At 47.0% G+C, this 12,911-nt stretch overlaps 1 protein-coding gene across 2 annotated transcripts in view; it reads left to right on the top strand.

Moving 5' to 3' along the window:
- The window catches only part of CLCN2 (chloride voltage-gated channel 2), a 101,926-nt gene that overhangs the window by 31,681 nt on the left and 57,334 nt on the right, over positions 1 to 12,911 (top strand). For both annotated transcript variants that reach the window (XM_072996271.2, XM_072996270.2), the window contains exon 2: positions 10,854 to 11,007. In XM_072996271.2, the coding sequence (XP_072852372.2) occupies positions 10,854 to 11,007 (154 nt within the window). The remainder of the gene's footprint in view (positions 1 to 10,853; positions 11,008 to 12,911) is intronic.

The following is a 12,911-nucleotide window of genomic DNA, read 5'->3' as shown; positions in this document are numbered from 1 at the left end:
TCGTCAAAAAAACATGGTATTAAAAGCAAAAAACAAACAAACAAAAACCAGTAAATTATGTAAATGTTTAAAAAGAACTAATGACATTATATTAAGAATGTCAGGTAAAAGCATTACTAAAACATTTAGAAACGACAGAATGCAAACCATCCTGTTTTAAAATCTCTGCTAGAGGGTCCGTCACGAAGGAAGAGCCTGCCTGAAGAGAAAGGCCCTTGTCTTCTTGTGGAAGGGCAACAAAGATGGGGCCAGGCTGGCCTCCAGTGGAAGGGAGTTCCAGAGTCTAGGAGCAACCACAGAGAAGGCCCTTTCCTGTGTCCCTACCAAACACAACTGTGAAGCTGGTGGGGTTGAAAGAAAGGCCTCCCTTGGGGATCTTTACACCCGAGCAGGTTAAAACCGACACTTCGGATTGTGCCCAGACATGGGTTGGCAGTTCTAACAGGGGGTGTTTTGTGATCCCTGTGACCAGCCCCAGTTAGCAATCTGGCTTTCTTCCTACAGAGGTAGCTGTGATTTTCTCCTGTAGGAAACCCCTTAGACACAGGTGTCTTCTAAACGTGTTGGACAACAAACCCCATAATCCTCAATCTAATAGGAAGTTCGCTTTTGAAAAGAGCTTTGGAGGAGATGGAAGAATTAGAGCAGAACCCACAAGCCAATCATGAAGACGTTGGAAAAGTTACATTTTCTGACTACAGTTCCCTAAATTCTTCAGCCAATCTGTAGCCAGGATGTGATACGGTTTGTTGTGCAGTACGTACAAAAAGCAATACTTGCCACTTGTTCTAGGACGTGATGGAGAGAATACATGTCGTGTCTCTTTAGTATGTTGGGTGAAGCGTGCCTTCAGTTTTAATCTTAAATCCACTATTTCCCATCCTGTGTTTCCCAAACTTTGAGCATCTGGAGACTGGTGGTTTGTTATTCAGGCTGATAACTTCTGAGTCTCACAGGGAATGGAATTCCAAACACGTGGAGCCGTGTCTGATACCCTTGAGGCCTGAGCTCTCCCACGGCTGCCCTTCCCCTTCTTGGGCTGATGCGCTCCCTTTTCCCCCCCAGTGTGGTTGCAAAGTGAATCCTGCTGGCAAATTAGAGCAAGACGCGTTGTCGGCGACAATGTCTCTCCGAGATGGGTGCACTGACCGCTTAAAGGCTTTCTGGAGGCACGGCCACTCCCTTGGGGAAAACGAATCCACTGACTTAAAATAATAATAAGAAGAACTCAGTTTTTCCACAAAGCTTTTAGCAGTTTTCCCACAAAGTAACCACAGCAGGGCTGGGTAAGTTCAGCAGGGGGGGGGGCACGCTCCAAGGTGGGTCCACCTGGGTCATCAGAAGTGTGAGCAGAGTCAAACCAGAGTCAAAACAGAAGTCCCCTTTTGGTTCTGATGTGTGTGTTGAGTTGGTGCAAACCCTACTTTGCTGCTGTTGTTATGTGCCTCAGCATGCTTCTGACTTAGGGCAATTCTAATAGGGTTTTCAAGATACATAAGAGGTTCAAGGAATGGTTTTACCAGTTCCAGCCCCCCCCCCGAGTTTCCATACCTGAGCAGGACTTGAACCCAGTTCTCCTGAGTCCTATTCCAACACTGTATCCACTATACCAGTGGTTCTTAACCTTGGGTTACTCTGGTGTTTTTGGACTACAACTCCCAGAAGCCTTCACCACTACCTGTGCTGGCTAGAGTTTCTGGGAGTTGCAGTTCAAAAACACCTGAGTAACCCAAGGTTAAGAACCACTGCACTATACTACACTGGCTCCCAAACTCTATTATACTAATTGAGTGACATCAAGTCGATTCTGACTTTTGGCAACCCTTTTCAGAGTTTTCTGGGTAGAGAATACCCCGAAGTTATTTACCTTCTTCTGAGGATGTCCAGCGATGGTGCAGCTGGCCCAAGGCCACCCAGGCTGGCTCTTCTCCCAGGAGGTCCATTGGGGGGAATCGAACCCCCAACTTCCAGCACTGCAGCCAGAGACTTAAACCACTGAGCTGTCCGGCCAGCTTTTGCAAACTCAGCTTTTTATACCTATTTAGAAGGTGATTCACTGCTCTGGAAAGCTGAGAGGTGGCGATCCATGTTTTTGTGGGGTGGGGGAATCTCTTTTCGTCCCCTTTTTCTTTTTGGAAGTGGAGCAAGGAAACCAGATGGGGCCGGAACCCCCCCCCCCCCAAAGCAACCCTTGCACGACCAGTTGCTTCTCTGAATCCCCCTTTTTAAGGAGAAAGGCGATTTTAAATAAATAAACAAAACATCACACTGGGTACCACATTTTGTGGCAGCAAATTCTGCACTTCAACTGTGTGAGATATGAAGATGTCCTGTCTGTTATCTCTCTGGAATGTGAGTTCCCAGAAAAATCCCACTGGATTCTTCTAGTATTAAGGAGCAAGAGGTGTCTTGTCTGTCTTCTCTCTCTCTCTCTCTCTTCACTTTTCTCCACATTGTGCAGAATTTTACAAACCACTGTCCTTCATGTCCGTTTCACACATATACACATCCCCGTTGCCCGTTCTGTGTTTTTCTCCTCTCACCGTAGCAGCCTCCAAATTTTGTAGCCATTCTTTAAATAGGAGATATTGGAGCTCAACCACTCAGCGATCCAGAAGTTCCTGGAACAGAGCATGTGCTGGAATAAAATGCAGCGTCTGTTTGCGGGGGATATTCTTAGTTGTCGTCAGGCTGACAATGAAGCAATAACAAGACGAGGGGAGTGCTATATAATCCCCATGCTAAAATCCAAAACTGACGTCAGATAAAACCTTTATTGGACTGGTTGAATATGGCGAACGGGCAGGCTTCCAGGTCCTGGAGGACTCTTCGGCTGACTGGGTGATGCGAAGCCAGGGGTGGGGAAAAGAAGAGAAACAAGAAGGTCTAAAAATCACCCTGACCTAGATATGGAGGCTTCGGGGTTGTGCGTTTCTCTTCCAGATCTCTGTAACACCTTGCCTGCTGTAGAATTCTGAACAACCCAGAGGCTTGCCTGTTTCTGATATTTTACTGGCCCCCATGCAAGTGTCACCCACCTTAGTTGCTGGATAAAGTGCATTGCTGCAGAGCAGAATGTTTTGCCCAGTACGTAAAACTGTAGGCTTCCCCCCCTCCAGGTTTGAGGCTGCCTTGTGTATAAATGACCGTTCTCTCAAGGTTAAATTTGATTTTCCTCCTCCTCCTCCATCTGTGGCAGAAACGGGTATGACTCTTCCTACTCAAAGCAAGAAAGGGCAATTCCCATTGTGGTTGGTGGGCAGATAGGGCTTGAGTAGGAAATTAGGAGCTATTAACTGTACAAAAGACCTGCTCCTCATTCGTCATTCCAGCAACCTGCATTTTAGACTCCCCTTAGGGAATCTGGCAACTACAGTTTTCAAAATCTCCTGGACCATACTGGCTGGGGATTCTGGGAGTTGTAGTTCAAAAAAAGCAATGTTTCCAACTTGTGACATACGGAGTGTGATGAGGTTGGGAATTCAACAGGAAGAGAGCATAAGCAGAGATATGGTATAAGGACGCAGGTAGGTGTCACCAGGAAAATACCAGCAGGCACTAGAAGCAGCTTCTAATGCCTGGGTCCTGAGGCCTTCCAACTTAGCCTTCCTCCAGATGGATCTGGAAGATGTGACTTCTGGATTTGAGAATTCTGGGATTCGGAGCCGGAACCAATCCCATGCCTAACTCCCATCCCCGTTGTCATGCAAAATACTTGAGGGCAGATTGGGCTTGAATAGGGAATTAAGTGGCGTTAACTGTACAAAAGACCTGCTCCTCATTTGTCGGTCTATCAGCCTGCATTTTGGACTCCCCTTAGGCTGCCGATGGTGGCTTTCAAAAGGCACAACTACGCTGTGACATTTACCACTACACCGTTGTTTAGGGCGAAAGAAGAAAAACTCAGCATGTGTATAGGAGATTTGACAGTCAGGTGTTATTTGTTGTGTTCCCTCAAGAAAAAAAGCTCCACTTGCAGCAGCAAACGGATATGACTGGCTGCTGCAGACGTTAAACAGCAGACAAGATCAAAGCTTGGACAAGTTACTTTTCAGAAGCTACAACTCTGGACAAGCCAATACTTCCAGTCTGAGAAGGAGATTTGGGAATGGCTTTATTCCTTGTGGGGTACAGTATATACAACCACCACTAATTTTATCCTGATTTCACCTTGGCATGAAAAGTAACCCATACAGATTGCTTCGGAATAACAAGGAACATCCAGATGTTTTCAATAGTTTATTTTAAAGACCTTTAAAAGGAATTTTTAGAGCCATTTGACAAGCATTTTTTTCACATGTGGTGGCATGGTCTGTTTAATACTGAGTGGCAAAGAAAGAATTCTTTGGGTTTTTTGCATTTTTATATTTCCAAGGTGCCATATCAGAATTAGCCACTACAGGGTGTCTTCCTTAGGTAAGGTAAAGGTTCCCCTTGACAATTTGTCCAGGCGCGTTTGACTCTAGGGGGCAGTGCTCATCCCCATCTCCAAGCTGTAGAGCCAGCGTTTGTCAATAGACAGTTTCCGTGGTCACGTGGCCAGCGCGACTAGACACGGAACGCTGTTACCTTCCCACCGAGGTGGTACCCATTTATCAACTCGCATTTTTACATGCTTTCAAATGGCTAGGTTGGCAGAAGCTGGGACAAGCGACAGGAGCTCCCTCCGTTGCATGGATTCGATCTTACAATGGCTGGTCTTCTGACCTTTGCAGCACAGAGGCTTCTATGGTTTAATCCGCAGCGCCACCACGTCCCTTACCTTTAGCGAATTACAATGCACTGCATTAATAACTGGCAATGCATCAACCTGGCTGATAAGAGTTGATGAGTAACAGAATAATTTCCTTTTCAAATATCACCTTCTAAGCTCTTCAAATGAACCTTGCAGATTTTAGCTATGCTAAAATGATTGGGCTTCTCGGCTTATTCTTTCATTCACAGACCTCTTCCTCCAGCACACACACACACACATATATTCCTGCAACACTCTGTCGGCCTTGCTAGCTTCTTCTGAGTCTTTGGTATTCCAGGCCAGGGGATGAGGGAAGGGTACAGAAGCCAGGCACGCAGTTCCTTGGCAGGACCTGAAAAGGCTGACTGAATGCAGCTACGGATTCCAAAACACTCATTTCCTGTTCGAAGGCTCTTGCAAGAAGGGTCTTCGGGATGAGGAGAGACATCTAAAGGTCATCTAAAAGTCTTTCCCATTTGGTTACCGATTCTTTCCAAAGAGTTCCAGGCCCTGAGGTTAGGAAAATTCCTTTTTTTTTTTTTGGACAATAGTTCCCATGCTGGCTGGGGATTCTGGGCATGGTAGTCCAAAATGGCATCTTTCCAAGCTCCGGTCCAGCCACACAAGTAACGGAAAGGACTTATAAACATAGAGCTAAGCCGCTTTCAAACCGTGGAAGAGGACTTTTAGCGACAGAGGCCTCCTCCCAGAATGGTGGGGTCAAAATACTTTAAATCCGTAAATAAATCAGTTATCCAGCAGGGATGAATATTGGGGTGGATGTGATGATGTAGAACAGGAACTGTTAGGACGGTAGAACTGCAAGATAAAATGTAAAAGGCTAAACTGTCATGTTCCTTGAGGCAACGCAAGAGACTGAGCTTTATGACCTATTTCTCCCACATAATGGCTATATTGCTCATTGGTTTCAGTATCTGGCTTCAAAGACAGAGGTTGGGAGTTTGATCCTCCACTGTGGCTTCTTCTGGGGCTGGGCTTTTGGGGGGAAAATGGGTTTCTTTGTTCGTTTGTTTCCTTTAAAGAGCTTAAGTCCTGCAACTTTAAAAAAAAAGGTGTACTACCATAGCTGGGGGGTTCTTGGAACAACTTTTCACTTTTATTTGCTAAAAAGATGAATAACTGGGAAAAACATTGCTTTGAGATTTAGGGATGCAGAAAAGTGGTGAGGAGCCCGGCCCATAAGAACAGTTATGAAGGGGTCTGCATTTGGCTTGTGCACTAGATAGACGTCTGTTTTAAATAGGGTTACCTTCCTTTTCTGAGCTCTGCATACCGCCAGATTTTGGCAAAATGGCAGAGGGGTCGGTGCAGCTTCCAGTGGGTTGGGGGCATGTAGCAATGCAGCCCCCTTGCTCCAGGAATTGCCCCACTTGTATATCACCAGCACCTCACAAGTATATGGGATGAAGCTTATCTTGGAATCACGGAGCTGGACGGGACCCTAGAGGTCATCTAGCCCCTCCCACGTATTTAGCAATCTAGCTTTTGCTCAGATATATTCTCTTTTTTGTTGTTGTTGCCATTTATCTCTGGCTTTTCCTTCAGTGAGATCAAGAGGGCACGCATGGCCCTCCCAGCTTTTTAACCTCACAACAACCCTGTGAGGTAGGTTAGGCTGAAAGAACGCGGCGGCCTCAGCGTCGCCCAGGGAGCTTTACTGCCAAGCAAGGATTCGAACCCACATCTGCGTCTTAGCCCACCACTCAGATCGTTACGCCAAAGGATTCCACCTCGCCTCACTGGCATTCGGCCTGGCCTGATCCTCACTGCACAGGCCTGCTTGGCCCGTGGTGATGTTGGCTTGGCAAGAGAGGCTCCCTCGGTCAGTGCCAGCGAGTCCCAGCTGGGAGCGCCGGCCCATTTCCGGCCTCTGTGCTGGGAGAAGCTTTGTACTGGGGGAACAATGAGCATTGATCCGCCAGCCTGCCTGCCCAGTCCTTATCTGCCTGCCATTGTTCTGGAGGGGGGCTTGTATATCTCATTTTTGAACAGGGGAGAGTCCTCTTTCGCCACCTTGCCTTGACCCATCTCTGTGCCCCGCCTTGGAAAAAAAAATACCCCAGATCAGATCGGATTCCAGTAAGACAGAAGAATGGGAAACCTGGAGAGAAGCCAGTCCTCTTGCTGAAGATGGAGCACCCTGAATGTTATTTTAACCCCCATGAAAGCTGAATTTTCTAGTCCCTGCACTTAACCATTGCAGATAAGGGGCAGAGCTGTGAAAGGTTATTTGTTGAATGGCAGAGACCCAAAATCCCCACCTGGTATTGCTCCCCCCCCCAGTAGTCTCCCTGCTTTACTGAGAAAGAAGCTTGTTCCCACTTCCAGCCACCTGCTAAAAGGGTGGGGGGGGGGGAATCACAGGAAAAGCTGGCTCTGAAGAGCTCACCATCCTCTGCTTAATGCACTAATTGTTATAGAGTAATTGAATAACTCGATGGCTTTTGTAGTCTGCTGCTTTCTGGTACTTGGTTCACAACCGTGCGTACCTCCCTGCAGGCACCCACCTCCTCCATTACTTTCTCCATCATCTTAGGACGCTGTTGGCTTTCTCGTTTTCTACACCTAGGCAGGGTCTAGTAATAGAAATGGAAAGACAGATTGTTAACTTTTTTGTTGTTGTTGTTTCTCGAATTCTGTACCTTTGTTCAGGGTTGAGGTGGAGTGGACAAGACCTCTCTAGCTACCCTGGAAGTCAAGCTTGAGATATCACTTGTGGTCTGCTTGCTGGGTGTCTTTCTTATTATCTCCTTGTTGTCATTGTGTGCAGTCAAGTCACCTCTGACTTACAATGCCCTTATGAATGAATTCATTCATAGGGTTATCGTAAGTCAGAGTCATTCATTCTCCAGAATGTCCTACCATTAGCTCATTTCTTGCAAAGTCAAGTCCATGGCTTCCTTCATGGAATAAATCCATCTCATAGTACTTTGTCTTCCTCTTTTCCTGCTGCCTTCAGCTTTCCTCAACATTATTGTCTTTTCCGTGGGGGTCTTCTCATCATACTCTCAGTGCGACAGCCTCAGTTTTGCACTAGCCTCCTAGCAGGGTGCAAAAAAGCTGCATGTGGTAGCAGAGGTCAAAACCAGCTCTGCTCTCCACCTTGATCACTTTGTCATCTCTCCGCTGAACTGAACATGAGATGAACTGGAAATTGAAGTCACTGACCTCAATATATATCTCACTTGCAAAAATATAAGTGTGTTGGAGGAAGGTCAACTATCCAGGCTTCTTGGCACATTTGTAATAGAGATACATTTTTTTTTTTTTTGCAGAGCTCAGAAAAGTTACTTTTGTGGTAACTGCTGGCTGGTGGATTCTGGGAGTTATAGTCCCCAAACGTGATTTTCCATGACCTGGTATTTTGAGGATGTCTACTAAACAGAAGGAAGTGGCTGACCTCATTAAAAAAAAACATTTGTGGCTGTCTATGAAATTGGATAGGAGTGGATAGCTGTACGCTTAGAGAGTGAACCACGGTGATCAGGTTCATCACGAAACTTAGAGGACCAAAAATTTATTTCATTGATAATGACGACAATGATGTGCCATCAATTGAAGTCTGACTTTGTTGTTGTTTTGCCGTTAAGTCGTGTCCGACTCTTCGTGACCCCACGGACCAGAGCATGCCAGGCCCTCCTGTCTTCCAATGCCTCCTGGAGTTGGGTCAAAGTTATGTTGGTCAATGACCCTGTCCAACCATCTCCTCTTGCCTCCACACTTTCCCAACATCAGGGTCTTTTCCAGGGAGTCTTCTCTTCTCATGAGATGGCCAAAGTATTGGAGCCTGAGCTTCAGGATCTGCCCTTCCAGTGAGCACTCAGGGTTGATTTCCTTCCAAATGGATAGGTTTGTTCTCTTTGCAGTCCAGGGGACTCTCAAGAGCTTCCTCCAGCACCAGTCTGACTTATGACAACCCTTTCCAGGATTTTCTCCGTATAGAATACTCAGAAGTGGTTTCCCACTCCCTTCCTCCAGGGGGCACCTTGCAACTATGCAGCTTGCCCAAGGCCACTCAGGCTGGCTTTTCTGGAATGCATAGTGGGGGAATTAAACTCCCAACCTCAGGCTCTACAGCCAGATACTTCATTTACTCATTGTGGTATGTCATTTATATACTATCAGCACTGGGACACAAGGGAGCTGACCCTATCACTAAAACACAAATTGCAAATGTTAAAATATAATTAAATCTATTATAATATTAAACTTCAATGGTATTGGCTATTGGTGTTTGCTTGCCATGGCTAATTGCTAATTAACGAGGAACCAGGGTATGCCCTAATCACATATCTGTTCACGGATGAAGTTTCACAACCGAGATTTATACTGGCATCTCGCCAATCAACTGTGATTAGCTGCTGCACGTTACAAAAAACATTACACAAGCACTGGTAGGATTCCGCCCAGTGAAAATTTAGATTAGGCATTCTTCAGCCTCGAGAGACGATGGTAACATGCTCTGTATGGAGGACTTGGAACATCGTCTAGTGGGACTGAGAAGGCCAATTTGAGAGTGACCATCCCTTCCACACTGAAGACAAATACAATCTGTCCCCTGTCCAGGTCCCTGATTTGGCTGCTTTCGGGACTGTCTCTTTGCCTCAGCCTGCTGGACAAGGGTCTCCTCAAATTGGGAGAGGCTGTGATGCACTGCCTGCCTCCAGGCTGAACGCTCAGAGGTCAAGGTTTCCCATCTGTGGACGTCCATTCCTAAGGCTTTCAGATTCCACTTGCAGATCTCCTTGTACTGCAGCTGTGGTCTCCCTCTGGGGCGCTTTCCCTGCGCTCATTCTCCATCCAGGAGATCTTTTGGAATCCAGCCGTCAGCCATACTCACGACAGTGACAATTAAAGCACTGTAAAACATTTCAGGATAGTTCAGTGGTTTAGGTATCCAGCTGAAGAGGCAGAGATTTGGAATTCAGTTCCCCACTGTGCCTCCTTGACAAGGGGTGGCCTCTGTGATTCAGAAGTTGTTCTTTCCAGTTCTCCAGTTCTAAGATTATCGAAACAAGAATGAAAACGAAATCAACACAACCAGGTTAAAATCCTCATCTTTATCAGGCTGTCAGTTGTAGGGGTTAGTAGGCTACAACTTTTCCAAACTCTTGTTTGACCCACCTGGCTATGAAATCCAGTTACTGTAAGAATTGTTGTTAGAATACTTTGGAGCAGAGGGGAACCTTGTTATGCTGCTTTGGGGTGGTGGTCATTGCACATAAAGCAGTTACATCAGTCTGACTAGTACATGAACAAATAAATGCTTTAGCAAAGGTTTCAGGCGCTTCTTTGTTTAACAAGAAGAATGGCAAAATGGGTTTTGGAAATCAGGCAGCTGAAATGTTTTTTTAAAAATCCCTTCGTTCAGGACATGGCGCTTCAACCTGCTCTTCAGTCTTATGTGTGTTTCTTTTCTTCTTCTTTTGCTTGATCTTTAGCTGGTAAATTTTGGGGTGTTAGTAAACAAGCAAGCAAGCAACAAAAAGGCTCCTCCAAGTAGAACCAAAGTTCTGCCCGCCCTTTTCAAAACAGACTTTCCCACTGTTGGTAAGCCTTTGGTGACTCCTTTCATTTTAGTAGGTGGTAGAATAGCCTTAAGAAAGGGGAGGGGAGGACCCACCACGGGCCACACCAGATGTCATTGAAAGGGGGGCACTGTGCCAGGTTCTTTTGCTGGTGGGGTGAAGTCTAGGAGGACCTCAGAAGATTCCTATGCTTGGGAAACCCAAGGACACAACTAGGGTTTTTTGACCAAGCAGGACTGGGTGGGACCCGGGATGGCACAGAAACATCTTTTGGGGGCCTCCGGTTGCTTCTTAGCCACATGTTGCACACCCTTCCTCTGAATCCTTAAAGGGAAAATGGTTTATTGTGCAGAGCTTGGAAAGATGGGGTGGGCTTTGGACTCCAGCTCCCAGAATCCTCGAGCCAGTGTGGGAAGGACTGAAAGGGATTCAGAAACTAAAATTTGCAGGCTCTGAGCCCGAAACAGGAAGGAAGGTGCTCCTTGCGCACCTTTACAGGTGATCCCAAATGAATCTTTTTTTCTGCCCAGCAGCGCCCTTGAACTTGTTGCTTTTTCTTCCCCTGCCAGATGTATGGCCGCTACACGCAGGACCTAGGAGCTTTTGCCAAGGACGAAGCGGCTCGCATCCGGCTGCAGCAGGAGCGCTGGAAGCCCCCGAAGGATCGTTTGCGCCCTTCAGAGCTGCTGGAATATGACCAGAGTCGCTGCGCACGTTGCCGTAGTAAGGAGCTTGACATGGGTTGCAGGGGGCGGGAGACACACAGGACAGGGGGTGCCAGGAGGAAACATTGTGAAGCATGTGCATGTGGGTTGATCCAAGTCTTTGCACAGTTTCCTATATCTATGAAATGTGAAAGCTGTTGTACTCATTTTGTGCTGGTGTACACAGATGGTATTGCCTTGCACCTTTTTTAACCTTCCCAGTAACTTTGTGAGGTTGGTTCTGCAACAAGACGTCGCTCGTAGCCAGCTTCGTTGCAGAGTGGGGATTTGAACTCAGATCTCCCCACCCTACACCAAAGTTAGGCAGCCTCTGGATGTCGGGGGTGTGTGTCATTTTTCCAGCTCTTAAGACCTTGTGGGGCTATACCAGCCCGTCCCACTGAAACAGAAAGAGACCAGAAAGCCAATTTCAACCCCTAGGCCTACTTGTTGTTTGTTTTTAAGAATTGTATTGTGGTTGTTACCGGGGGGAAAATGAAGGTGATTGTTATGTTTCTAAAATGCACTGTGGGAGGCACAAATGTTGATTTTAGAGGAGAAGCACACCCCCAGATTTACAATGGTTCTATTTTGTGTGATAGTGTCAGAATATTCTTCTTTTCCTTCTGGGGACCAAAAAAAACAGTGCTGAGCTGCATGGTTCCCACCCCGGCATTACACTGCCCCATCCCGTGCAAATCAGTGTGTCAGAAGGAGGGAGGGTTCGGGCCGTATGTGTGTGCACTCCCCCACACCCACACTCTGGTTGCTTGCTCCTTTCCATAGGCGTTGGTACATGCTCAGTCTTCTTGCCTGCCTTAGGTAATAAAGCCTTGCTTCCCAAATCCTCAGGGCTGTGGCAGAACGGGGAGGAGTAGCGCCAAAATTTGCCTCGGCTCTGGAAACCTTCAGGCCACGCATTATTTACACTGCTGTCTTAAGAAGTGCCTCTGTTATGTGTGTGGCTGGCGGCAGAGAGACAGGGGCCACTTCTGCCTGCCGCAACGCCACCTTCTCCGAGAGGCAGCCGGGAGAACAAGGCTGGTGGTGGCGAGGGCCGGCTCAGGGAGTGGGTGGCAGCCACCGCCTCCTCGGTCTGGCTAACAGCTGGGCTGTCCCTCTTCTCTCAAAGACTGATAGATCTGCATACCTCTGAAGGATTGACGTGCACCTCTGTCCTCAAGTGAAACAGGCCAGCTTTAGTCACAGGAAGGCTCACCTTCCCACACATCATTCAAATCTTTGTCCCACCGGTTGTGTTCAGAAGGCATTGCAGAAGAGACTTTTCCACCGTGTACCTCTCTGGCCAGGTTAGAGGCCACCTGGAAAAGTAAAGTTATTAGATCAGCTGCCCCTTTTACTACGATGAACCGGGTCTTGTCCTAAATGTTAAAGAAGAGGAAGAATGAACAAAAAGGTACTGCCACTTGTTTAGGGGGGAAAGAGAGGGAGAGATAGGAACTTGGTTTGCCAAAATCTTACCAGGGCATTCCACCCCAAAATGGGAATTGAAACCGAAAAAAGTCAAGTAGCTTTTAAAAATAAAAATAAAAATTCAAAATCCTGAGACTGCAGCTTGAGGTCTAGGGAACTGGCATCGCGTGTAAGAATTTGTGCACAGAAACGCCGAGGTTTGAGGATGCAAATATGAGGATGCCAGTGCGTGCGAGAGGCAGAGCAAGGTTGCTTTGTGTTGAAAGCAGGGGAGCATGGGATCAAACTGGCTGGGGGATGCTGGGGGTTGGAATCCAAGAGGAAAACTTCCTGTGCTTTGCCAGAAAACCAGGGCCTCCGTTCTCTGCCTCTGCCCTGGCTCTCTCACACGGTTCACATTTTGGAGTCACTGCAGGGGAAAATATCAGGGCCCCACCATTATACCTGACGTTTCTCCATTTTGTCTCCATTTGATGCTTTGTACTTTAT

The sequence above is a fragment of the Pogona vitticeps genome, chromosome 3, assembly GCF_051106095.1.
Source record: "Pogona vitticeps strain Pit_001003342236 chromosome 3, PviZW2.1, whole genome shotgun sequence".
In the NCBI taxonomy this organism is placed as follows: domain Eukaryota; kingdom Metazoa; phylum Chordata; class Lepidosauria; order Squamata; family Agamidae; genus Pogona; species Pogona vitticeps.
Note: the sequence above shows the minus strand (reverse complement) of the source record. Positions and strands in the feature narration are given on the sequence as shown.